At 33.9% G+C, this 27,421-nt stretch overlaps 5 protein-coding genes across 5 annotated transcripts; 4 read left to right on the top strand and 1 right to left on the bottom strand.

The window, feature by feature from the left end:
* Positions 1 to 1,027: 1,027 nt before the first annotated feature.
* LOC132944616 (calumenin) lies at positions 1,028 to 3,957 on the bottom strand. Its single transcript, XM_061014061.1, has 7 exons — positions 3,739 to 3,957; positions 3,546 to 3,641; positions 3,324 to 3,451; positions 3,041 to 3,234; positions 2,628 to 2,870; positions 1,597 to 1,712; positions 1,028 to 1,528 (listed from the first exon to the last, which is right to left on the bottom strand). The coding sequence occupies exons 1-7, from the start codon at positions 3,739 to 3,741 to the stop codon at positions 1,340 to 1,342; spliced, it is 969 nt and encodes a 322-aa protein (XP_060870044.1). The 5' UTR covers positions 3,742 to 3,957; the 3' UTR covers positions 1,028 to 1,339.
* A 9,393-nt stretch (positions 3,958 to 13,350) lies between these two features.
* Positions 13,351 to 14,980, top strand: LOC132945565 (uncharacterized). The gene is made up of 2 exons (XM_061015339.1): positions 13,351 to 14,555; positions 14,650 to 14,980. Exons 1-2 carry the CDS (start codon positions 13,351 to 13,353, stop codon positions 14,978 to 14,980), a joined length of 1,536 nt encoding a protein of 511 aa, XP_060871322.1.
* Positions 14,981 to 16,415: 1,435 nt separating this feature from the next.
* LOC132945564 (uncharacterized) lies at positions 16,416 to 17,324 on the top strand. The gene has a single exon (XM_061015338.1). It carries the CDS (start codon positions 16,416 to 16,418, stop codon positions 17,322 to 17,324), a length of 909 nt encoding a protein of 302 aa, XP_060871321.1.
* Positions 17,325 to 18,410: 1,086 nt separating this feature from the next.
* Positions 18,411 to 19,451, top strand: LOC132945563 (uncharacterized). Its single transcript, XM_061015337.1, has one exon. The coding sequence runs from the start codon at positions 18,411 to 18,413 to the stop codon at positions 19,449 to 19,451; it is 1,041 nt and encodes a 346-aa protein (XP_060871320.1).
* Positions 19,452 to 23,416: 3,965 nt separating this feature from the next.
* Positions 23,417 to 26,496, top strand: LOC132944789 (uncharacterized). Its single transcript, XM_061014297.1, has 2 exons — positions 23,417 to 23,952; positions 25,015 to 26,496. Exons 1-2 carry the CDS (start codon positions 23,869 to 23,871, stop codon positions 26,323 to 26,325), a joined length of 1,395 nt encoding a protein of 464 aa, XP_060870280.1. The 5' UTR covers positions 23,417 to 23,868; the 3' UTR covers positions 26,326 to 26,496.
* The last annotated feature ends 925 nt before the right edge of the window (positions 26,497 to 27,421 follow it).

The raw sequence follows: 27,421 nt of genomic DNA, 5'->3' as shown, positions 1-27,421 counted from the left end.
ACATTCATCACTTCGCTCAGAATCTAAAAATATTTTATTATTCGTCGACTGTCTAAAATGTCAACAAACTTGTTTACGCATCATAGAACAAGAAAATTCCTTCCAACAACTCTCCGGAGTATTTTTTCTTCTTCTACGATGTGTAAACAAGTTTGTTGGACCACGTTTTTAAGTTTTTGGACACTAGAATTCAATATAACGACAGTTAAAAATTTTTAATACCTATGAATATTAGGTTAAAAAATTAAAAATGTTGTGCCAGAAGAAAATGGTGATTTAAAAACTTGGGAAAGTTGTTGGAAGGAATTTTCTTGTCCTATGATTTGTAAACAAGTTTGTTGGACCATGTTTTTATGTTGTTGGGCACCAGATATCAATATAACGATAGTTTAAAATTTTTAATTGGAATATCATTTTTTATATGAACCAAACTTTACTACTTAACACTGTTTAAATTCAGAATATTTTTTTAGTCGATGTCTAACAAAAGTCCAACAACGTCTCAAAACTGTATTAGTATATTTTTGTATCTGTTGTTAACGTTTTATTTTGATTTGTAGTGCTGGTTGTGAAGTTGGCACTACAAATTTTGAACTTGAATAACTTTTGAAATGCGTTCCAACAAATTCCAACAAGTGTCCAACAATGTTATATGAGTATTGTTGGTAGAGTTTTAAAGTTTTTATTGTATATGTAGTGCTGGTCATGTAATTGGCACTACTAACTTTGAAATTGCATAACTTTTAATGTAGCTTCCAACAATTGTCCAACAACGTCCAACAAGTCCGTGTAGAATTTGTTGGAATGGTTTTAGATTATTGTGCCAACTTTGTAGTGTCAGTTTCACGTAGGTTGTTTTGTTGACCTACGTGATATGCATAGACGGATGGTTGGTTGTATAGTAAATACATGATGGGCACAAAACGTTTTAAAAGTTAACACATTTGAGTATTTGACCAACAGATATTTATATATCTAATAATATAGTTTTATAATATATTATATTCATTCATATAAATACAAAACCTTGTTTAAAAATAATATAATTTAATGAACTCTAAAAAAAGAACAGAGTATAACAGTTTTATATTTTTAAAGTATAAAAATCTAAAATGACTAAACAGATATAAATAGTGTAAAAAAATAGTATCATATAAAAGACAAAATAGTTTTGGCATATTGATTCAGTCAGATCTTAATTTTAATATTTAAGTAAATGTTGTATACAAATAATATTTTAAAATTACTACAGTAATATAATTTATATAAATATATTGACTCATTATATAAAAATATTATGTTATTAATAATATTCAAACACTTATTTTTTTAAATTGTTTTATAGCTCGTCATGTTTCATAATGGCCTCTCCGAAATCAGTTGCTTGGGATCCAACAAACAAATCATATTTCGCTAATATTTCTTCTTTAGTTAATTTTCCATCAGCATCTGAATCGGATTCATAAATAAGGTGTCTGCTCTCTGCTTCGGCGTGATCAAAATTATCAGGTAATATCCAATCTTTGATCTAAAATTCAAAATTATTATTATAAATCATCAAAATCATGAGCTGAAATAAAATATATTCTTCCAGACCTCTCCAATGTCCAAAAATCCATCACCATCTTTATCTCTGTATGTCTTAAACTGTTCTATTTCACTTTTAATGAAATTTGGTTCTTCGTTTGGCTCAACACCGGGAAACAAATCAGCTAGTCAAGATAAAGAGTTAAGTTTAGTTTTAAACTGGGTTCCCAAGGCCAGTTTACTTCCAAGTATACCAATAATCAAATAGGTAACTTAGGCAAGTAATATGTTTATAAAGTATTCCGATAACTGGCAAATTTGTCAAGTACATTCATTGATAGGGCTCAAAAGTTCATGCAGTATAAAACACTTAAATATATTATTCATTCAACCATGGTTCTACAAATGCTCAAATATATATTATAAAACCCTTAATTATGCTATATAACCCATAAGTATAAAAAATTAATTGTTTTAATGTACAAACAAAAATATATGCATTCCTAATATTTATAAATTCAAACTAGTATGAAAAAATTCATTTTTTTTGTTCATGAATGCATTTGTTTTTATTAAACTTGTTAATTTTTATAATTTTACTGTCTACATAATATTGAATTTATTTTTAAAATGTAGATAGAATTTTCACAGTTTTCAAACAAACTTCGTTTTAAGTCGACATAAAAAAACTGATGTTAACATAACTTTCCAACATTTAAAATGATCTTTAAATTTAAAGAATGTATGATTATTATACTTGAACATGCAATTACAAGCAAAATACAATGTCATAATAAATTCAATATTGAATCTTGTTACCTTGAGGTGAATTTCTATGTTACCTAGAATTTATTATAACTGACTTTGCAAAATTTATATGAAAATAAATGAACTTATAAGCCCTGTTCAATAGTATACTGATCCGTGCCCTATAACTTGTGAAACATTTACCAAATATCTTTGAGAAATGTATTAGGGACCAATAATTGTACAAACGTTCCTATGGTGTGGAAAATATCCACAAATTACAAATATTTCACAAGTACACCGATTGTGGGAACCTGCTTTACTATTAAGTAAATTTAAAATGATAAAATTACCAATATATTCGTCCATTGATATTTTGTTGTCCTTATCTTTATCCATATCATCCATAGTTTCATATACAACAATATCTTTCATATGAACACTTTCTTCAGGATGTAAGAATGAGATAAACTCCTCTTTAGCTAATAGTCCATCAGCATCTACATCAGCTGCTGCCCACCTTCTCTTATCTCTTAATATCATTTTGGCATATGTATAGGAATCATCAGATTTATGCGCTTCTTTTGCTTCGTCATCTAAAAAGACAAATTTGTTCAGTGACGATAGATCAGCTAATTAAGTGAACAGGACAAGGTTAAAAAATTACCTAATTGAGTTATAGCTTATATAATATATACAATAACAAAGTGTTATGAGAGATAATTATAAAATCTATAATCTATAACACCACCTAACTTAACCTTACCAGACATAAATCCATATGTATCCTTTCTGTAAAGTGCCCACGACAATTTTCCATTTTCCAAGTTTTTGTGGTTATCCCATTGGCTGTGCACATCATTCATTATGTAACGAGTTTGAGTGAATTTAATCCAATCTTTGAGTTCCTCTTGAGTTACGTATCCATCATTGTTTTTATCAATTTTATCTACTATTACACTACAAACCACAACCAAAATAGGAAGTACTGATTAAAGATGATAATGTCTTAACAAAAACTAATTTGTATATCAAAAAACAAAAATTACCTTAGTCTTCTTTGACTTTCTTCTTGCGTTAAATTATCAAATTCTTCTGCTTCTTGTCCAAGAAAAGCTTCATGATCATAATCTGGATTGTGTTCTTCACCCCTAAAATGTTGCTGTTGCGCTTGTAACTACACACACAGAATATAATATTGTACATTATGAGTTAACGCTTTAATAGTTTATAGGTATCGAAGGAAAAAAAAAATTGAACGCAGAAATTACTTTTTCTAAAACCGGTTCTTTGTTGTTTGTTACTCCATATACAGACATTGAACAAATATAAAACGTAAGGACTACACATTTGAATATTATTACTTTCTGCAAGAAAATCAAACAAAATTAATTTTTTTTTTATGTAAAATATTATTGTAGTAATTATAAAATTATTATTAGTTTAGAGATCCTGTTAACTTACCATGATTGATTTATATATTTTTGATGGAAACGTGGATACAAATCTTGAAAATACTGAACACTCAAATAAACACTGTTTAATCTAGACGATCGTTGTAACACGTCATGTTTTTCGATGTACTGTTTTAATAATAATAACCAATAAATTATAGAACACGACGGACTGCGGAGTGGTGCGCATTAATTTTGTTATAATCTTTCGTTCAGCGGAAGCCACAAGCCCACAACGAAATATAGACAGATAAGACAGTGATAACCGAATATAATGATAAATGTCAAATGATATCAATGATAGTAACGGAATAAGCACGGAATTCTATACCAAAGAATAGATGAAATTTCATATTATATTCTGTGTCTGTACTTATATAAGACCGTGGTCTGTACCATAAACTAAGAAGATTAGTTGTAGTTAGTTAGAAAAACTAAAAAAAAACTTTTTTATTCTTCTTAGTTCATGGTCTGTACCACGGTTTAAGATATTATACAGGTTAGATAACGCCCTACTCAATTGTACGAGGCGTACGCTGTCCGAAAGTGTTGCGGTACTTTATAAGTATATTATTATAGTACATATTTTCACCACGTCTATAAAGCCCTAGTAGTAGATGGGGCTAATAATATGTAAAATTGTAAATGCTAATAGTATGGATAGCAAAAAATTGTGAAACTTGTTACAAAAATTGTGAATGACATATTTATTAAGTACATCATTTTCTGAGTGAAACGATGAATGAATTGATTTCACAATGGTGTTTTTTAAAAAAAAATTTTTTTTTTATGTCTGTTATCACTGCAGGGCCTAAAATTGTGTGCAGTAGCAGGAGCACCGTAAATGTTCGTTAAACAAAATAAGGCGGACCTTAAAAATCCGGAAATAAAATTCCCGTGGATAGTAAATATACGGACCGTAAATTTACGGAATTCAAAAATATTAAACCACGGATTGTAATGTCCCGGACTTTAAATAGTTTAAATTACCGGACCGTAAAAAAGAAGTTGCACCGTTGTATAAAGTTCCTACTCGAAACACCATAAAAGCTCGAATCCTACAGAGGTATGATGTTGTATCTTCAAACTTTAAATGTTTATTAAAAGAAATTGAAAACATAACTATAACTATAGATATTTGGTCCGAAATGATGACAACCAAAAGTTATCTTGGAGTTACAATACATTTTATCCATTCTTCAAAATTATGTTCTGCTGCATTGGGTATTTTTGAATTATCAAAATCTCATTCAGCTAATTATATTTCTCATGAGCTTTTAAATGTGTTAAATTTGTGGAATATACCCAAATCTAAGATTTTGGCTGTAGTGACTGATAATGATTCTACAATGGTGAAAGCAATTAAAGAACATTTTGGGGAAAATAAACATTGCGATGTTTTGCTCATTCAATCAACTTAGTCGCCGAAGGATCTATGAAAAAAGTTGATGGCTTACTTGATTTAACTAGTAAAGTAAGAAATATTGTAAAATTTATAAAAAGAAGTGTGAACTGCTCTGATGAATTAAGAAAATTTCAAGAAAAAGACGGAGATAATATGAAAAAACTTATTTTAGATGTCGTTACAAGATGGAACTCTATTTATAACATGTGTAAACGGTTTTTAGAACTAAAAGAAGTAGTGAATCAAATTTTATTAAAACATGTAAATGCACTTCCTATGTTGAATGGCCAAGAAATTGAAAATACCAAACAAGTGGTAAATATTTTAGAAATTCTTGAAAAAGTAACATCAGCAATTTAAATCTTAAATGTTTATAACCTAATTTAGATTGTGGGCTATGTCAAAGAATAATAATTTTTGTCCTATAAAATATATGTTTGTTTTTTTTTTAAAAAACGTCGATGTTTTTCTAAATACATCGAGTTCTTGACTTCGATGTTTTTTTAAATTATCGATATTGTCACCATCGATGTTTCCTAATAAATAAATTAATACATTGATACATCGATGTTCACAAAAAAATTGCCATCCCTAGTATTATCACGATTCACGGACCGTAAAATCATGAATTTGCTAAAGCGACATGAGCGCTATCTAGTAGCATACATAATTATTTGTCATAGAAATACCATTTACCATTTGATTTTACAATGATGTACCTATGTATTTTTTAGTTTTTAATTTTTGTGTCTGTCATAGTTTCATCAGTCATCACCGTTTGGGGGCTGAGCAGTGGCGCTGATCTATCTTTCATGTTATGGGGAAAAAAATGCTGATGTTAGACCCACCTACTTAAAAAAATGTTTAGCTACTCTCAAATAGTGCATTAAATTCATTGTTTTGAGCTGTTTACGGACATCTTCAGTTTTAATTTTTTAGTTTTTTTTTTCTATGGGTATATGTTCATAAAATTTTATTCGTTGGGCTAAAAAGCTTGAAAATGTAATACAAGATTCCTGATATATTGTTACAATAGTAGTAGAAAAATATTAAAAATACTAATGTATAAGCACAATATTTTTTTATAAGTGTTTAAGCTTCGGATATTGACAATATCCATTATTGTACCAAATTAAAAATATATAAAATATTCAATTTTTATAGCTAAGTATTGAAAATTTAAAACAAAGATTCTAATAAATAGTTCATAGTGTAACCAAAGATTTTTTACTGACATTTTAAATTCAAATTTGGATGAAATTATATATTACAACTAAGATAACGATTTTAGTTACTTTGTTGTAATTTAAAAATATTACTCGTGTGTATATGAAACTTTTATAGTGTGTTATTATATTTAATACACAAAATAATATTTTCAAATGTAATTTTTTTGGCAAAAATTAATATAACCTACCGAAGTACCTGTATATACTAATACTACAATTAATTACTTTAATCGCAATAATATCATAAAATATACCTACTTAGTACTTGGTTATATTATAGGCTGACAGACCTCTGAAGGTCTTCGCTCTGAACCGTTATTCCTGTACAATGGTTTTATATCATTGCATCCAAATTTAACATCATCCATTACAGTTACTCACTTGCAACCTACTGTTCAGTAGAGTGACGTCCACTTCCCCACTTTTTTATATTGTTATTCATAAAATTAAAATATTTTTGTTGCTTCAATACCTATCCTAGTATTCTAATATATAAAAATTAAATATAGTACCTTAACAAGTAGCAACCTATACATAAATACATATTATATACCTTATACATTAACAAAATAGTATTAGATTTTCGTGATCTAAAACGAAATTCGTGTTCGAGCTACATTATAGTAATTATTAGCAACATATTCAGGTTAAAAAACTGATCTAAACACTCTCAAATTTGGATAAGTAGTTCCAGAGTTTAGCAAGTAAGAAGGTACATACTAACAAACTCAAAATAATCTTTATGTATAAAACAACAGCATAATATTACATATTTACTACAAACTATAGGGTTTAAAAAATAAAATATTACACAAATAATAGATTTCCAGAAATATTATTTTTTATACATTGATGTATTATTATTTTATTATTTTATATTCTTTGGTAACTTAAAAGGAGTCGCAAAGAAAGTAGAAACTATAGCATGTCATAATTTAAGAATAGATAATAATATAATATAGGTACGTAATATTTCCAGTGTTCGGACTTATCTAGATAATTATTTGTTCATCTTTTATCTTATCTAGATAAATATAGTTACAAGGTATCTAAACGTTCATCTTAGGTAATTTGTTTACTAATCTAAATAAATTCATCTAGATACATTTTTTATTGATAAAATACGCGAAATTGTAGTAACGTATTTTAAATATTTATATTTTATACAGATTCTCAAACCAAGTTTATGGTTTATAAATAATGTAATTATTTTTATTTATATCATTATTATTATTATGTTCCTAGTGCCCAACTAAAATATGCCTAAATTTAATACCCATTTAAAAAAAAATTGTATCTTTTTTATCTAGATAAAAAATTATTTATAATTCAAAATTCAAAATTATAGATTAGGATTATTTACATTCGTTTATGTTTGAATACTTTTTCACCATGATTTCATAATCCCTCTTCGCGTGTTTCACCAGGTTTGACACTTTAGTGTCAAATGGGTCTAATTCTCCTGATGTAATTTTAGATTTCCGAAGCCCAACTGTAACTTCTGCAACATATGTAACATAAAAGATTATTGTCATGGATTTTTTTGTTGACATAATTAAGATATAGACAATGATTTTACCGTCCAATATTTTATATAAAACACTTTCATAAAATGCTGGCTTAGTTTTAGTGCCTTTGAAAGTGAACTCCATTAATAATTGTTTAGTAATAATGATGTCTAGTACTCTTGAAATTACTGTACCTATTTCCATTGATTGGACTTTTGATACAGCCGAATGCAAATATACAATCTACAACAAGTAACAAGCATAAATAATTTAATAATATTTACTACGTTTGAGTACCCAATAGGCAATAAGGTATTTTATTTATTTGTAATTCATTAACAATACAATAATTTAATTTTCATAAGAGAAGAATTAGAATTATGAATTATAACCAAATAAAACCAGTTAACTGAATGATGGTCAAACATTTTTTAATTATATTTTTATAACATTAAATTCATATTTTACTCACCAACTTTTGTTTATGCTCAAAATTGTTTAACATATTGACCAGTACATGATAATGTTCCATTGTTGTCAAAGGTATTAAATGTTGTAAAAAACCTCCAATTTTGGGTAATTCAACGAGTTTACGACGAGACCATTCCCCACTTATTGTAACCAAGTGACTGCCAATAATTTCTAAGTTGTTAGCCATTTTTTGTTGCACCTTTTCAATGACAGTAAGGCGAAGTAAAATAGGATGCAGTAAATTGTGTAATGTTGTATAGCTACAGAGGTTGTCTGAAAAAAAATATTTTGTAAATAGCAGCATATAGCAAAAATATTTATAAATTAAAATAACTAACCAGTTGTGGTTCTTTCATTGTGATTATTTGCTTTGAAATCAGGAATATCTTGCAGACTTACAGAATCTGAATGTATATCTATAATATACAGTTAATAATATTATTTTAACATTTTAAATAGTCATGATTATAATTATTACCCATTTGACGAGAAAATAATGAATGACTCTTATTTGAAGGTAATGAAGACTTGGAACCATTTGCGACATTATAATTATTTACCGACATAGATTCTGTAATAGCGAAATAAAATTAATTAATTAATATTTTTAGTAAAGCAATGAATGTTTTTGGTGTAAAAAAGTATATTATTAAATCAGGTATAACTAAAACAAAATTGTATATTACGTGCATTACGTTGAAATAAAGACGAAGCGATAACTGACTGAAAGTTTTCAACTTTTGTAACATTCGTTAAGTCTTTAAAATTATTTGAGCAATTACTTGTATTTAAGAAAAGGTCTAGAAAACAAGAGATAAACAAATAGGCTAGAAGCTATTTATCAATTGGTAATTATTTAATGATAAAAGGTTCATACCATTGGTTAAATTGTTCAATAAATTATCAGATGCATTATGAAAGAGATCTTCATCTATAATAATTGATGAAGGCTTAATTTTCTCTGCTAGAAATTTATAAAAACAAAAATATAGGTAAAACAATCATTTGATAAATTAACAATGGTTAAAACTTTGTTATTATTAAGTATTATTAGTTAGTACGTGTAGAGGTGGATGCCGGACAGAAATCGACGCATTCTGAAGAGATTGAGTTTGACACTGTATCTAAAATCATTTTTTTCGGCTGAGACGAATCTATACATTATATAAATAAAATGTATTAATAATTCAAAAATACACACTAACAGTTTTACAAAATAATATTACTATTGTTATTTTTGTGTTTATGAATATCCAATGGATGAATAGGTAGCTGATTAGTTTTAGTTCTTTTAACAGTACCTGTAAATATTAAAAAGAATTAAATATTTTTTTCTATAGATCTATTGCAATACAATATAATTACTTTGTTGAGTACTTGGCAATTCAATTGACTTATCATTTTGATATCTCAGGGGAATTTTTTTTTTACGCTTTTTATTACTATTATTGACCAAATCATTTTCTTCTGAGCTTCCAGAAAGAACTTTGGCATATTCTCTTGCATCTATCAAAGTGTCTTCGTGGAAAATAACATGATTAGAATTAGAACAGAAGTATAGTCTAAACTATATATTTGTATTTACAATCTGCCCATTTTTTATTTTATAAATTTGAATGTTTTTATCTTCTAAAACTAAATTAAATACTTACTAAAATGTTCAGTACATGTAGTTGCTGATAAATATGTTCCTTCGTTTTTATTTGGTTTGTATTGTTCTTTAATCATTGTATAAACTTGTTTTGAGTTAAAATACTTATATCCTAACTGGCTATTACTTTTTTCGACGTTAGGCCACCAACACATTTCAGTTTCCGAATCACAATTTCTACTCATAATCCACACAGTAGGTACTGCCGCAACTTCATTAGTTCTGGTGAAAATTGCAACAGTCCACATTTTAATAGGTAATCTAAACAAGAAACATAAATGCATGTATAACTATTGATGTTAAAGCTGTTGAGTTTTCTTAACGATTGTATAAAATAAAATTACCTATATATAACAACCTTTATATTTCTATCAAAACATTTTTCATTTTTTCATTGTATTCTTATAAATAACAATAACATAAAACCTAAAAGTTTACATTTAAGTTTATCTTAATACACAAAAACTTAAACAAAAAATTTCTCATAAATTATAACTATTTTTATTAATTATATGACTTATATATCTAAAATTATTACAATAAACATTTTTTTCTCTGTTTTTACATTTTAAATATGATGTACAAGAGTTATTAAAACTGATCCTGGTTTTTTGACAATGCTAGCCGGAAAACATATCATCTTTGAAATAATTTCATCAATATTCCATTGTTTAAGTGGGCCAGTTTGCAATGAATAATATATACCAACGTATGAAGATTTACACGGAGTTGTAAACCAATCAGTTACATTTTCAAACGGTCTACCAATAATTATTACACTACCACATATCTTTGAGGTGGCAATTGTTTCAATTTCTACAATTGAGTTGTCCTTCATCTTAACATATCGATCTTTCTTGTTAATTCTGATAGATAGAGTATCTAATTTTAATCCCGAATATTGTGGATACACAGCATCACCCATCATAAAGCCACCACCAGATGTAATCTTGCCAATATAAGAGATGGACGAAGAAATGGTATGAGGCATTTTTGAAATTACTTCATTATTTTTTATTTCCCAGTATCTTCGACTTATTTGTTGTAATGGCTTGTATAATGACCTGATATTTTTTTTTAACATTTGCATATAACTTTCAAATGGAAAAGCACAACAAGCATCAAGAGCTCCAAATCGTTTAGCCTCGTTGCTAAATGAAGAACTCCGTGCACATTATAAGAAACATTTTCTTTACCATACAAGTGTTCAAACTGAGAAACAAAATGGCACAATAATCTGTTATTTACTTGCCATTACTGACTTAGATAGTTTATGGAACCAATTTAAGCTCGAGGACGAGGCGGTCTTAAACAGTTTAGTTATATTAAAAGAAACGACAGATTATGATGTGGGCCTTTCCGCGGAAGTTCGGGGTCTTATTACGGCGTCCAAGGCAATGGCAGAACAGGTAACCCCGAAAGGTGCAGATTTAATTGACATGTCATATATTAATAATAAATTAACGATTAACCAGACACCGGCTGATGACCCAGGTAAATCGTACTCGCGTTTACCCGAGATCCCGTTACCTACGTACGATGGTGATCTCCGGGACTGGATCACGTTTCGAGATAGTTTTACGACACTATTAAATAAATGGCCCAATTTATCCGATATTGATAAAATGTACTATCTAGTAGGCAGTTTAAAAGGTGTTGCGGCGGAAGCAGTCCGGGGTATACCGTTATCGAGCGATAATTACAATCTGGTGTGGTCTACGTTGACAGACCGTTTCAATCGTCCGCGTCTAGTCGCCACGTCACTTGTCGACAATTTGTTAAATGCGACGGCTATGTCGCAAGAGTCTTATCAGGATTTAAACCAGTTTATATGTACTTTTAATCGAAATATTGCGTTATTAGACGCGCTCAAAATACCTGATTTGGGGTCGTTTATGTTATTCTCGATAGCTTTTAGGTGCTTGCCTATTGTAACACGTCGTTTGTTCGAGGCTAGCAACCCGACCGATTATCCGACTGCAAACCAATTAATAGATTTTATTCGGTCCCGCGTGGCCGTATTGGAAGTTGCAGGTGATTCGCACAAAAGCACCCCTTCCGCAGCCGCGCTGTCCAAATTTGGGAAATCGACCGGTTGATACCGAGTTGCGGTCGAGATTATAACAGGTAAAAAAAAAAATCCGAGTTGCGGTCGGGATCAAAACAGGTTAAATATCAAAATAGGTAAAAATCCTAGTTGCGGTAAAAAAATATGATTAATAATTATTAGGTTTTAAATATTGACATAGTTACATATTATTATGCTAAATACAAAAATGAAACGGTCAAAATACAAATTTTGAATATAAAATATAAAGTAAAGAAATGCATAAAGAAAAAAGTGTATTTATTCATACAATTTTGAAATCAAAAACATTAGAACAAGATAATGCTTTCTTGATAAATTAAAAATATTTGAAGATTTTATTTGTCATACGTTTACATGGCAATAGTAAAATTCTATTAAACCTATTAGGTACGTAAACAACATTTATTAATATGACAAATATTTAAAATTTCAAAAAAGGGGGACCCTCATGTTAATACCCCTCACTTTGTTTTTTGGATAGCGCTGGGAGTTTTTGTGCACAAACGTCGGGATCTGGTGCACATTTCTGCACAAACGATGCACAAACGTTTGGCACATTCAAAAATCCAAATATTCAATGTGGGGAGGGGGGCTACCGTTTCAATGGCCCCCCATTTTGTTTTAGGGATAGAGCTTTCAGTTTTTATGCACAAACGATTGGACTTGGTGCACATTTCTGCACAAACGATGCACAAACGTTTGGAGTGGTCAGAAGCTCGATAACCGGATACTGACCGCAATTAAGACGTTAATTTTACCTTCAATATTATTGAGACCGCAATTCGTCTATTGCGACCGCAACTCGGACAATACCAATCGACCGGCCAGTCTCGCACGGGGGGAGAACGGTCCGGGAAGCCACAGGGCTATCGTCCAACATCCCTGGTCACGGCTAAGTCAGGTAGTGTTTGTCTCTGTTGTTCGGAACCTCACAATCTAGCAGCATGCACAAAGTTTAAATCATGGCCTGTTGACGAGCGGTCGCGTTGGACTCGTGAACATAAATTGTGCTTTGTATGTTTGAGTGCCGATCATTGGGTGCCTAAATGTAGGTCAAAAATTAATTGTACTGAGTGTTCGCGTAGACATCATTATCTACTTCATGTACCTGCCGGAGAACGGCATGATAGACAGGATACCCCGCTACCCGCATCCACACCCGCGTCATGTTGTGCATCGGTACAACGGCCGTCGCCACAACAATCGCCAGCTGTGATGTTAGGTACCGCCCTCGTTCATGTTCGCGATCGGTCCGGCTCGTGGCAGACCATGCGGGCGCTGGTCGATTGTGCATCGCAAATTAGTGCTATCACGGCTGCCGGTGCCGATAGATTAGGTCTTAAACGATCACGCTGGACAGCTCCAATAAGTGGTTTATCGGGAGTCGAAGTAATGAACGTACAAGGCCGGGTCGAGTGTACTGTACATCCGCGATTCTCGTCCGAGCCCGCGTTAGCCGTACACGCGTGGGTGTTGCCCACGATAACGAACGAATTACCTACCAAAACGTTAGCCGCCGACATTAAGGATAGGTACTCCAACTTAGCGTTAGCGGACCCGTCGTTCCATGTGTCGTCCCCTGTTGACTTGTTGTTAGGCAGTGACGTTTTTGCGTCAATTATGGACGGCCGTAAGATTTCGGTTGACGACGCGTTACCGTCGGCGTTTAGCTCTGTTTTCGGCTGGATTTTAATTGGTCCGGTGTCCGTTGATGAGACCGGCCCGCGACAATCGTTGCCAGTTTCGTTAACTGTTTCCATTGAGGGACTCATGGAAAGATTTTGGCACGTTGAGGAGCCAGAGGTAGCTCCTGCAACGTTCACTGATAATGGGCGGTGCGAACAAATTTTTGTCGACGAAACAATACGTTTATCGACTGGTCGATTTTCCGTCCCGTTGCCGTTCCGTGTACCGGCTTCGGACGACTTGTTTGTAGCGTCCCGTGATGTTGCGATACGGCGTTTCGAGTCACTCGAACGCAAATTGTCCGCGGATCCATTATTAAAATCATTGTATACTCAATTTATGTCCGAATATATATCGTTAGAGCACATGTCGGTTGCCACGTCCCCGGGGTGCTACTTCATTCCGCACCACGCTGTATACCGCCCGGAGGTGGACAGCATTAAAATACGTGTAGTTTTCGACGCTTCCGCGAAATGTGGTCGCGGGCCGTCATTAAATGATTGTCTATTTTCGGGGCCTAAGCTCCAACAGGACATTGTAGACATTCTAACGCGGCTCCGCGTACATATATACGTCTTTACGACCGACATCTGCAAAATGTATCGGCAAGTTTTGATTTTGCCAAAATATCGTAAGTTTCAACATATTTTGTGGCGAGCGTCGCCACATGACAAACTGCTCGAATACGAATTGAATACGGTCACGTACGGCGTTAAGAGCCGGCGCAAATTGGACCCAGCCCATGTACACGCCACGCGCAGCACACGTGTGACCGAAACCCAGTCCAAGTACACGTTTTTAATAGTAACGCATATTGAACTCAGCCCACGCCCATGCCTTACCCATACCCATTACCCTACATATACCAATCATTTTTCCCAGTATAGATCATAAGATGACAACAAGCCAGCAGCAACTTCTTCTCGATTTAGAATCTGAATCTGAGGACGATGAAAGGTATAAAGTTTCACACCTACTCGGCAAAAAAAGAAAAAAAAGTAAAACGAATGAATATTTACGAAAAAGAGAGAGTCATGGAGAGTTTAAGTTATCCAGTGAAGTTCCAGATAGTGTGTTCAAAGAGTCGTTTAGATTAAACAGAAAACAGTTTAGTGAAATTCATGAATTAATTAAAATGGATATCACTGGTCAAGAGTGCAATGCACAAAAACCTATTGGAAGTGAAGAAAAACTAGCAGTATGCCTGAGGTAAGCGTTTAATACCACGATTACATTTGATGGTTACTAATAATTATGACTGGCGATAAGTTAGTGTTTTGAAATAAATCGTAGGCGATCATGTACGGTTTCAAGAATCTAATAATATATTTGGTTTTTGTTTTTATCTGTTTTATGTACTTTTAATGAAAATAAGAAAATTTATTTTGCATTTCTTGACAATTTTTAGGTTTTAGGTTATTTTCTTAATTTTTTAGAACATTTTACAGTTTTGTAGCATTTTTAAAGATTTTGGATACGAAATTTGAAACTTTATTTTAAGATTTTTATATAAATATAACAAATTACAAAGTAGGTACTCGTAATTCACCAGTTTTCGACAAAATCAATTTTTTTATTTGGCTGTTACTTTAAAACTAAAAACGAAAAAAATGTAAAGAAAAATGTTTTTTTTTTGTAAAATATTATTTTTATATTATTATATTATTCAATTACACCATGTTATAACAAATCAAAAAATGTTCTTGAAGAATCGTCTTCATGTCTTGAGCAGTTTCTTTCATTTGTGTCAACTGGGCTAATCAAAGTTGAATTCGATGCAGAAAAAAATTCAGGGTATCCTTGCGTTAAGGCACAAGGTAATGAACTAGTAGGCTGGGGTGTTATTGAAATAGCACGTTGTGTGTTCATCCGATAAGTTTGGTTAACTTCACGTTTGTCTGTGATTTCATCCTCAGCTTTATCTTCGGCATCAGAAACAGCTTGAAACAAATTTCTTCTGACTTCTCTTTGGTATTTTGTTGGAAGACCTTTAGTGATGTTGTACATGGACATAAAAAACTGATACAAAGCATCATTTTTTAATTCTTCTTGCTTTTGTGTTTCTGCAACAAGACTCTGACGTAATTCATCCCTCTTTTTTGCTCTCTTGTCACTTTCCTCAATAAACTTTTGCATGACAGGATCATTAGAAATCGTGGATTTTTTAAATCTTTTACGGGCGACATTTTCAAAAGATTCGGTTGGTTCGCCTTCAATTCTGGGTTCATCAGATGGTGGAATATCAAACTCTTCCAACTGACTTTCTTCACAGGGTAAAGTGGCCAATTGACTTTCTTCAAGGAGTGAAGTGGGATTTCCAACAGTATTTCTGTTTTTCATAAAAGGTTGGAGAAACTCCATTTGTTTTTGATACGTCCATAGCCTAACATGTGTTGCCTGTTGCCCACTTTTTTTTTGTTGTCTCCGAAGAGCTTCTCTATGACATTCTCTTAGCTTTCGCCATTGATCCTTAGCAGCTTGGGCTGTAATTAAAAATAGTCGTATAAAATAAAATACAAATTCAATCGTCAATTATAAAAAAATAAACAAAAAAACACACATCATTGTAAAATCAATACATTTATCACTCCGTTTAGAAACTATATCATTTTTTTTCATACTTTTTTAGGTATTTGGCCACTGGTGACATGTTTAAAACTATAGCATTAAGCTATAGATTGGGGGAGAGAACAGTATCAAATATTGTAAATGAAGTATGTGCAGCTCTGTGGCATCGTTTACAACCCTTCTACATACCTGCACCAACAGTGGAAACTTGGAAAAATATTGCCTTGGATTATGAGAGAAAATGGCAGTTTTATAACTGTTTGGGTGCAGTTGATGGAAAACATATCGCCATTCGGAAACCACTTCTTAGTGGGTCTTCTTTCTACAACTATAAGCAATATTTTTCCATTGTTTTGATGGCGACTGTGGATGCAAATTATCGTTTTACAACTATAAATGTGGGTTCTATGGGTAGGTTTAGCGATGGAAACATTTTCGCCAATTCCTCGTTAGGGAAAATGCTAAACAGTGGGTCTTTACAATTGCCCGAACCAAAACCGTTACCCAGGCAAAATACAGGAACACCGTATGTCTTTGTCGGAGACGAAGCATTTCCTCTAATGTCAAATTTAATGCGTCCATATCCTAGAGCGAGAGTGACTGGCAATTATGAAAACAAGGTTTTTAATTATCGATTATCCCGAGCAAGACAAACAGTAGAAAGTAGCTTTGGAATATTAACAGCAAGATTTCGTGTGTACAAAAGACCTTTTGAATGCAAATTGGACACCATAGATAAAGTAGTGTTGGCCACAATTGTGCTTCATAATTATTTGAGAACTGATATTCTTTCAAATTCCAGTATACAGGACGAAGATGATGAAATAGCATACAGCTTTGATAAAAGTAATTTTAGTTCATTAGCACCAAATCGAAGTAGAAGTTCTAATGAAGCATTTTCAATTCGACAAAACTTCACTGAATGTTTTAATTCTAACTACGGATCTGTTGACTGGCAAAGAAGAGCAGTACAAAGGGGACAGTTTTGAATAAAAAATATGTAAATTAAGATGTCATTATTTAAGAATATTTAAATTAGGATGTTATTAATTAATAAAATATAAATTAAGATGTTGTTAATTAAAAATGTTGTTGATACAATATAAAATGTAATTTACTACAATGTAATATAAAAAATAAATTACATGTAAAATCGAAAAAATAATATTGTTTAATATTATAAATAAAAAATAAAAATAATAAACTGTGATGCCACGCTAAATCTTAAAATTATTATCTTTATACATACTTTTTAAATATTTAAATACTTTTTTTGTATTTTAAATACATAATATTATATTTTGTTTTTAAAAATATTAAATACAACATTTTCAAACAAGATATTATTATTTACTATTTAGTTTCGTTTATCGATTATGAAGAAATTGCTTATCGTCGATGAAAAGACATGACGATTAAAAATAATATTTCCCGTATATCGTATATCTATTTGGCTATTTATAGTTCATAGACGTCCATACGTCCATGTGAAACGCACAACATAACTATTATTAGAAATTATTATTTCTACAAAATATTACAAACAAGATTACTCACCTGATGGTATTTCTGACGTATTTAATTCTTTAGCTATCTTATCCCACAAATCATCTTTCAGTTTTGATCTCATATAATCTTCATGAGAAGTATCATACAAAACAGGAAAGCCTCTAACAATTTCAATTAATTTTTCCATCTTACAAAATATAGGAAATATAGGAAAATATATATTAATATAATCCAAATATAGGAACCCACGATCCACGAAACTGTGTTGAAAGCACAACTTCACCCATGCGAACACAGGCTGGAACTGTACTGGCCGTGGGATAGGTTTAATATGCGCCACTCCGTCTCAATCAACGTTCTACAAAATAGTCCACGCGTGTGCTGCGCGTGGCGTGTACATGGGCTGGGTCCAATTTGCGCCGGCTCTAATTGTGCGCCGTATCTCGCGTTGCGCGTGTTACAGTCGATTTCTTCCGACGACTGCACTGAGTCCGAGGGGGTGCGTAATGCGTTGACGCGTCAGACTTACGTCGACGACATATGCGACGGGGCCGATACTATTGCTGATGTATTTAAAATTACAATCCGATTTAATTTGTGTGTTGAATAGGTCTGGTCTAGAACTTAAAAAATGGTCGTCGAACACTACGTCGGTTTTGGACGCAGTGCCGGCCGCGAATCGTGTGCTCGCACCTACGCCGTTCGAAACGGTAGACGGTCAGGGTACCAAGGTGTTAGGTTTAGAATGGCACCCCGACGGAGATTACTTGTGTTGTGCGTTAAGTCTCGAGCAATCACTGGTTTATACCAAACGCGGTATTTTGTCGTTAGTAGCTCGAATATTCGACCCACTTGGGGTGTTCGGTCCCGCGGTGTTTTTAGCCATCATGCAACGGACCTGGCTTAGTGGTTTGTCGTGGGATGAACCTCTCTCTACGGACATTCATGATGAATGGGCAGCTTTTGTCGCTGATTTACCGTCGTTACTATCTATTCGCGTCCCCCGGCATTTTAATTCGTGCCAGAATGCCCCGTGCTATTTATTAGGTTTTTGCGACGCGTCGCAACGCGGCTATGCAGCTGTTGTGTACTTACGGATGGTCGATGTGTCCGTAGAGCACTATGTTTTTTTGGTTGGTACTAAGACTAAATTGGCATCAACAAAATCCATGACAATTCCCCGTCTAGAATTGAATGCCGCCTTGCTGTTGGCCCGGTGGCTAAACCGCATCCGTGACATTTTAGCGGCGCAACTTAAGATTATTGACATTCGAGCTTGGTCTGATTCGATGATCGTGCTATCATGGCTAACGGTCCCTCATGAGTCGGTTAAAGTTTATGTTTCCAATAGAGTACATCAAATCCGCACGCTGTTACCGGATTGCCGGTGGCAACACATTGATTCGGTCAATAACCCCGCCGACTGTGCGTCCCGTGGTGTAATGCCGGCGGTATTGTCGCAACTTGACTTGTATTGGCGGGGCCCACAGGTAGCGTATGACGACCCATCGGTATGGGACGATGCTCGTCCGTCGCTACCCCTTTGTGAATTGCCGGAGTTGCGACTTGCATCGTGTGCTGCCCTCGTTTCCGACGTACCGAATTAATGGTTTACACGATTTTCAAATTACGACCGTATGCTGCGCGTAGTCGCGTTTATGCGCCGTTTCGTCGCGCTCTGTCGACGAAATATTAGTCAAAAAGACGGTCCCGTTTATTTACAAAAATGTGATTTGGATAGTGCCGCGCGCGTGTTGATCGTCGAATCACAGCGCGTGCATTTTCCCTTATTACTCAGTGAGCTATCACGCGGTGCGCGGGTATCGTCCAGACCGTTAGCGAGGATGTCCCCGTTCATTGACCCCGACGGTGTGATCCGCGTCGGCGGTCGGTTGCGTCACTCGTTGATCGCGTACGATTGCAAACATCCAGTGTTGTTATCAAAAAGCTCGCATTTTGCCTTGTTATTGTGCCGACGGTGGCATTTGTTGACGTGCCATGCCGGCCCGCGAGTTTTAACGGCGTTAATATCGCGCCAATTTTGGGTTGTATCACTCCGGTCCCTTTTGCACAAGATATTAACAAATTGTACTATTTGCGTCAGGTTAGACGCGCGACCATTGCAGCCGTTAATGGCAGATTTGCCCAGTGCACGAGTGCGTCCGCGGCGCCCCTTCGAAGGCATAGGCGTGGATTACGCGGGGCCGTTACAGATGCGTGAGTTACGACTACGCAAATCTCGCGTGTTTAAAATTTACATAGCTGTCTTTGTGTGTTTTACCACCAAAGCGGTCCATCTCGAAGTTGTTTCGAACCTATCGACAGACGCGTTTCTCGCCGCATTCGATCGCTTTGTCGCCCGACGAGGCTTACCTAGCGATGTATTTTCGGATTGCGGCACTAATTTTGTAGGGGCTGACAGGCAATTGCGGTCGCTTATACACAGTCCGGAGGGCCAAGCGGCTATCGGAAATGCACGTGCCACATGTGACTGGCATTTTAATCCGCCTAGTGCGCCTCACTTCGGTGGGTTATGGGAGGCGGCAGTCCGTTCCACCAAGCGGCTATTGGTACGGGTCATCGGCAATCATATTTTTACGTACGAGGAGTTTTCGACAATTTTGGTGCGCGTCGAAGCTGTACTCAATTCGCGCCCTCTTACACCCGCCTCTACCGACCCGCACGATCTCGACTGCCTGACGCCGGGACATTTTTTAATCGGGCAGCCTTTGTTAGCGGTCCCACCCAGGTCCGATCCTGCGTCCGTGCGTGATATGTCCAACCGGTGGAAATTGTTAGACCAATGCCATCAGGCCTTTTGGCGCCGTTGGTCGTCAGAATACTTAACCACCCTTCAGGAAAGGTCCAAGTGGACCTCTGATACCCCGAACCTCAATGTCAACGACATGGTCATTGTCATAGATAATCAAAGTCCTCCGTTATCTTGGCGACTTGGCCGCGTAATAAAATTGTTACCGGGAACCGACGGTCGGGTCAGTGTTGCTCGTGTATTAACAAAAGTTGGAGAGATTGTTCGACCTGTGGTTAAATTGGTATTGTTACCCACCGAATGAACATCGTACTGCTCGGCCTGGTGTCATCAGCACATCGCGGTGAATTACCATGCTCCCCACCTTCTTTCCCTGGTATGAGTCTATTGCTACGAATTATGTGTGCCCCTCGACAGATCGGGCGTTGGGACGGGGGGGAGCCCTCACATTGTATTATTTCACTATTTTTTGTTTAGTTATTGTATTATTCTTTGTACCAATTTTATACTATTATTATGTATTTGTGTTGTTTTTATGCAACTAATTATTTGTTATTAATTGAACCATATGTTCCTCGTTTTATATATTATGTAGATTTTTATTTTGCACACAAATGTAAGATTCGTCATTGGCCTGATCGACGACGCGAACATCAGCTGACCATGTGCATTGGACCTCCACATCCATCGTTGGAATTTGCCCAGCTGGTTCTCCCAACGTCGTGTGAGGCACAGCTCACAGGGGGGAGAATGTTCGAACACGGCTGAACTTCCCGCCGAATCTACCAAAGTCCAAAGGCTTAACAAGTCACGGGATCGGCGCGGAATGTTCGCGACGAGTCGTTCCCCCTCCACGGTGTCCGCCCGCCGGCCGGCGTCCACGGCTCCCGTGCCGAGGACGGTTTTTTGTCTTTTACCTACGCTCGAACTTGGCGGATCACGCACCGCCGGTTCGCGTTGCTTCGTGTGGCTGTGTTTAGACCTCGTGGTCATTATTATTCATTATTCATTATTTACGATTATAATTGGTGCACGTCTATACCGTCGTAAACTTGGAGACAGTCTAAGTTTGACGGATTGTGTCACCGCGCACCACCGAATTGATTTATTATACGTGTCAACGCTGGGCCGTCGTTCAACTGCGCCGCAGTGCCGATTTTGGTTGTTGACGAGGAAGACGCTGTCGCATTTCCAGCGAGGACCGTGCTGACCAGTGACCTGTCCCCGAGGTGTCGATCAGGTCATATTGTAAAATTATTATTACTTATTGTTTAATTGTTCAAAATATTATTATTATTATTATTGGTGAGCGCGTGTCAAATTATACACGGCGCCTACATTGATTGTTATTGTGTAAAAATATATATATCGCGTCATTACGCATTAATCCAATTCCATAAGACTTGTACGAGGTAATATATTGTGAGTTCGCCCCTTCCCGTCCACAGCATTGCGCGAGTCGTTGTCGCTAACCGCGATTTTTAAAAGTAGGAGCGGCACGGCGCACAGGGTAGCTTAGTTGGATGTTTTGTACTGATCCAATATCTTATGATTTTTTGAACCACACCTTCCAATACCAAATGCATGTAGTCAAGAACCACATTATCCACTAAAGAAAATCCTGGTATTTGATCCAAAATAGTAGGTTGCTTATGGTAATCATGGTCGCTGTACAGCGTAAAACTTTCATGACTTCTTAATGTTGAAACAGTTGTGGGAAAACAAACTTTTCCCAGCCAAAATCCTTTAACATGACATTTAGAGCAACTATCAAAACTATTATGGCCCTTAATGTTTAATAAAAAGGCCTTAGCAGGAGCATCTGCCACTAATGCATTCAATTTAATTTTTAATAGTCGTTCATCAATAATTATTCCTTCATTAATTAATAGTATACTTTCATTTACAAAATCAGATAAATATTCATTAGATATTTTAGGCTTTGATTTTCCGTGAAAAATGCCTATTAAGAATACTTTTGATTCTGGTACATTTGTAAATAAACCTAATATTGGCCATAACTCATCTGTTGTACTCTTTGATATTGGCAAACCATCAATACCTACATTTAAATGTAATGATATTGATATACATCAGGTAGTTGAACATTCTTCAAGGCTAGATTTTCAATCTCAGTAGATATACCAATATTATGGTAATCTCCTCCACTTATTGGTTTAATTAGGATTGTCTTTGGTGTTTTAAGTAAAGTTTTAGCACATGCAGGTAAATTAGAATGTCCTCTTGGACGTAATCCTTTTAACAACTTGGATAAAGCTTCATGGTTTATATTATATTTGACACTCCATGAACATAAAAACTGATGAAGAGGACATAGTTCATCAGAAATATTATCGAGTGTACTATGATGTTCTATTTCAGAAATGCACGGCTCACTATGAACAGTTATACTAGCATGATCTTCATTAATATTTATATTGTCGTAAGATTGAACAGGAATATCTTCAATACTATTTACATCTTCATTCACTATATTAATTTTATTGTTATCAAGGGGGATAGTTTTTAATATAGGTATTATCATATTGGTTTCATTGCGAGCTCTAGCACGAATACGATAACGAGAACTTTTGCTGAGGCCTTTTAATTTTAATATAGAATCCATGTTAAATGATCCAAAATTTCCTAAATTAATAACATAAATAAGTATAGCAAATAATTTTACATTAAAACTTAATCTACACACATATTGGATTTTCAAACCTATTTTGTAATTACTAAAGATAAAAATTATAGAACTATTAAAATAATATTATCCTTAAAATAATAAATACCTATCTATACTCTGTTCAAAATAAGACGATGACCCGGCGGCGACCAGTTTTTGTCGGGCGGCGGTCAGACTCCACCCATGAGCATCGATCACGTGACCGAGGCTCTGGTGGGATGTGCACGCCGCGTGAAGTGGATGTGCGTGCGTGCGTCATGCATACGGCGCTGGCGAATGTGCGTATGTGCGTTGTGCATTATTTGGTGGGTTTTATTGGAATGTGCGTCCCTTAGAGGACAAAAAGAACAACTAAAAGAACACCTGCTTGATATCCCCCTGCAGGATGTGCGTCGGCAGCACTATCTTACATTGTACATTTCACTGATACAACGCATTTGTGCTGTGATCTCTGTTGTAACACCACCGTATTTGCTTATATTTGTCTCTGTGTAATAACTATACCATACTATTTTTTTATTTTTTTTATTACGTTGTTTACAAATTTTACGTAAATCAATTTACAATGAGTGATCGTTTAGATGAGGTTCCTGAAATGGAGAATATGGACGATACTATTTCACCAAAAAGAATAAATGTACCAGGAAAAGTGAGTAGACAATTGAAATTTTCAATTTTTCTAAGTATTTTTTTTTAAATAACGATAAAAATTTTTTGGTTGACTAGAAAATTTTGAAAATTTAATACAAGGTTTCTTATAAGTTGTTCTCATAGTGATAAAAAAAAATCCAAAATCGTTAGTCACAATTTTTTTTTATAAGTGCTTAAAGTTCAAATTTATACGAAGTATGTCAAAATTGCGAAAATTTGCAAGTAATTTTGTGGTTGAAAAATCATAAAATTTTTTTCTTTTAGAACTAAGTTTTTAAAATTTGGTACAAGGTTCTCCATAAGTTTTTCTTTAAATATCTGTAAAAAAAACTCTACCGGACTAAGACAAAAAATTTTTAGGAGTGTTTGAAAGTTAAATTTTTACAAAACCGCGTTAAATAACGGTTTAGCCCCAAACGATTTTTGATATTTGTTATTATTCAAAAAGTATAAGTCGTAGAAACTTGAAAATTTTACCAGTTGTTTAAATTTACATTTTCTTTATACAGTTTTATTTTCAAAATATTTCACTAATTTTTAATCTATTTATAGGCATTTGAAATAATCGATTTTCTTTGATTTTTTTTTTATAAATGTTAATAAAAAAAATTAAGCTGGGACAAAATACTTGAAAATTTAATAGAAGGGTCCACATAAGTTGTTCTAACTCCCTTCATAAATTATAAAAATACATAGGCAACATTTTTTTTATAAGCATTTAAAGATCGAATTTTGACAAAATTTATCAAATTTAAAATTGAATAATTATTTTGTATTTAAAAATTTATAAAATTTTCAACTTTATAGCTAAGGATTGAAAATTTAAAACAAGGTTCCACGTAAATAGGTTATATATAAACTACTTTATTTACAATAATATCATTCAATATACTTGGTAATATCATAGGCTGACTGACCGTTTTCGCTCAGAATCGTTTTTCTTATACAATGATAGTATATTCATTTAATCCATTACAGTGACCCACTTGTAACCTACTGTACAGCAGAGCGACATCCACTTACCGAACTTTTTTTAAAATATTTTTTATTTTAATTTTAGGTGATACTGAGTCGTCAAAAAATGATGATTGTCAATTTATACAAGGACTTAACAATGAAAAACCCAGATATGCAGTACAAGATAATGATGGCTGAAATTTCGAAAACATTGGGCATTGGCTTGAATTCAGTGCGTAAAATCATTTCTGAATATAAGACTACCGGAAGTGTCAAATCTCCTGATAAGAAACGCAGTAAGAAGTGCCTGTTCGAAAAGATTGACGATTTAGATCGAAATGCGTTACGTCAAAAGGTACATAGTTTTTGGTTAAGAAAAGAATTACCTACGATCGACAAAATTTTGGAAGCAGTGAATGACGATCCAGCGCTTCCCAATTACAAACGTACCACGTTGTATACAATTATAAAAAAATTAGACTTCGTCTTCACTAAAAGGAAGAGATGCAGCGTTTTAACAGAGAGGGAAGACTTGCTTGTTTGGCGTCAAAACTACATCTACGACATTCGTAAATACCGAGAAGAAGGTCGCACGGTATACTACCTTGACGAAACCTGGGTAAATGCAGGTGATTGTGTTGAGAAATTATGGGTCGACAAAACCATTCAGTCAAAACATGATGCGTTCAACAGAGGTCTGACAACTGGTGCGAAGAACCCGACAGGTACGGGTAAACGATTGATTGTGTTGCACATTGGGTCGCATAAAGGCTTTTTAGAAGGTGGCCTTTTATGTTTTCTGTCGAAGAAAAATAGTGGCGATTATCATGATGAAATGAATGGTGACCATTTTCATGAATGGTTTCAGTCAATAATTCCTCGTCTCGAACAAAACTCGGTCATTGTGATGGACAACGCCCCATACCATTCAGTAAAGACTGAAAAAATACCGACATCTTCATCAAAAAAGGACGACATTTTATTGTGGTTGAAATCAAAAGGTGTTGTTATTGATAGGCCAATGTTTAAACCACAATTGCTCACAAAGGTCAGAGAAATAAAATCCAAGTATACGTCATATGTTGTCGACAACATGGCAAAAGACGCCGGGCACACAGTATTAAGATTACCACCTTACCACTGTGAGCTAAACCCAATTGAATTAGCATGGGCAATGGTGAAAACCTATGTTAAACAAAATAATACGACATTCAAAATTGATGACGTTAGAGTTCTCTTAAACACTGCAATTGAACGTGTTACCAGTGAAAACTGGCAAAATTTCATTCAACACGTGATAAAGGAGGAGGAGAAAATGACCGAAGTCGACCGAAATATGGACGAAATTATTGACAACTTGGAACCCTGCGTACTCACAATAACAGGCGAGACTTCCGATTCTTCCGATTTTTAATTGTATATAATTTGTAAAAATTGTTTTAATTTATTATGTAATTTATTTTGTATACACATTTGTGATAATTATTTTGACGATCGTTTTAGAGATTTATAATATATATATTAAATACAATTATATTGTGTTTAAAAAATAATATAAACAAAAATAGTTTTAATTTATGAATTACGTATACGTATTTTTTTTTTATATTTATATTACCCTATTGTTAATAAACAAATTAATATTTCAATTATGTTTACTTAATATCATGGTCTAAGTATATGATAAAAAATATACATTAAAATATTATATTACAGTGTTCGTAAACCGCCTGGCGACCGCGGCAGAGACATACAAACAAAACGCATAATGTATTTTAAATTATTTTAACTCATCAACAGTCGATACTAGACTAATTGGTGCTCCCGTCGGCGGAGTCGCGTTTGGTGCTACTATAGAACAAAAGCCACGCCCATGCGCACAACTCGGCCGCCGGGTCATCGTCTTATTTTGAACAGAGTATAAAATTCTAAATATATAACAATATTAAGGTATAACAATTTAATTTATCTACAAGCTTATATAGGAGCTTTTAAAATGAAAATTGTTCTAGATAATGCAGAAAAAAAAACAATTGTTTATCTTTATACCTAACATCTTAATATAGATAAACATTTTAGGATCAAAAATAAAGTTTTCATGTTAAAACATCAAACACTAAAATTTAAATAATATAAAAAATGAATTTTAGATGTAATACATTATATTATATAGTTATTGTTATGTATAACATATAACATATTTATTGTGTTTTTTATAAACAATAAATAATAATTAGGTAGGCAGTATTACATTTAAAGTGAATAGAACCAATCAGTTTATTTAATACTTAATGATTATTTGACACATATTGTCTAGACCAGGAATGGCAAACTTATGACATGCTGATTTAAATATTTTCTCTATTTCAAAAATCAGTGGTTTAAATTCTTCAAAGGTACTTTAATGATACTTGAAATTAATATAGTAAAATACAACAACAGATTTTCTCAATTTTGATGTATAGAAATATGGAACCAACATTACAATTCATAATTATATACAAATTATA

The sequence above is a fragment of the Metopolophium dirhodum genome, chromosome 5 (assembly GCF_019925205.1).
Source record: "Metopolophium dirhodum isolate CAU chromosome 5, ASM1992520v1, whole genome shotgun sequence".
Classification (NCBI taxonomy): Eukaryota; Metazoa; Arthropoda; class Insecta; order Hemiptera; family Aphididae; genus Metopolophium; species Metopolophium dirhodum.
The sequence above is the reverse complement of the archived record's forward strand: the minus strand, read 5'-3'. Positions and strand labels throughout refer to the sequence as shown.

Excerpts from the sequence above, each read along its gene's own strand:
- LOC132944616 (XM_061014061.1), bottom strand. Across the intron at positions 2,871-3,040 it reads TACATATGGATTTATGTCTG|ATGACGAAGCAAAAGAAGCG; the intron begins GTAAGGTTAAGT and ends TTGTCTTTTTAG. Across the intron at positions 1,713-2,627 it reads ATCAATGGACGAATATATTG|CTGATTTGTTTCCCGGTGTT; the intron begins GTAATTTTATCA and ends TATCTTGACTAG.
- LOC132945565 (XM_061015339.1), top strand. The coding sequence starts at position 13,351 with ATGCGGGCGCTGGTCGATTGTGCATCGCAAATTAGTGCTATCACGGCT. Across the intron at positions 14,556-14,649 it reads GTGACCGAAACCCAGTCCAA|TATAGATCATAAGATGACAA; the intron begins GTACACGTTTTT and ends CATTTTTCCCAG.
- LOC132945564 (XM_061015338.1), top strand. The coding sequence starts at position 16,416 with ATGTTTAAAACTATAGCATTAAGCTATAGATTGGGGGAGAGAACAGTA.
- LOC132945563 (XM_061015337.1), top strand. The coding sequence starts at position 18,411 with ATGTATTTAAAATTACAATCCGATTTAATTTGTGTGTTGAATAGGTCT.
- LOC132944789 (XM_061014297.1), top strand. The coding sequence starts at position 23,869 with ATGAGTGATCGTTTAGATGAGGTTCCTGAAATGGAGAATATGGACGAT. Across the intron at positions 23,953-25,014 it reads GAATAAATGTACCAGGAAAA|GTGATACTGAGTCGTCAAAA; the intron begins GTGAGTAGACAA and ends TTTTAATTTTAG.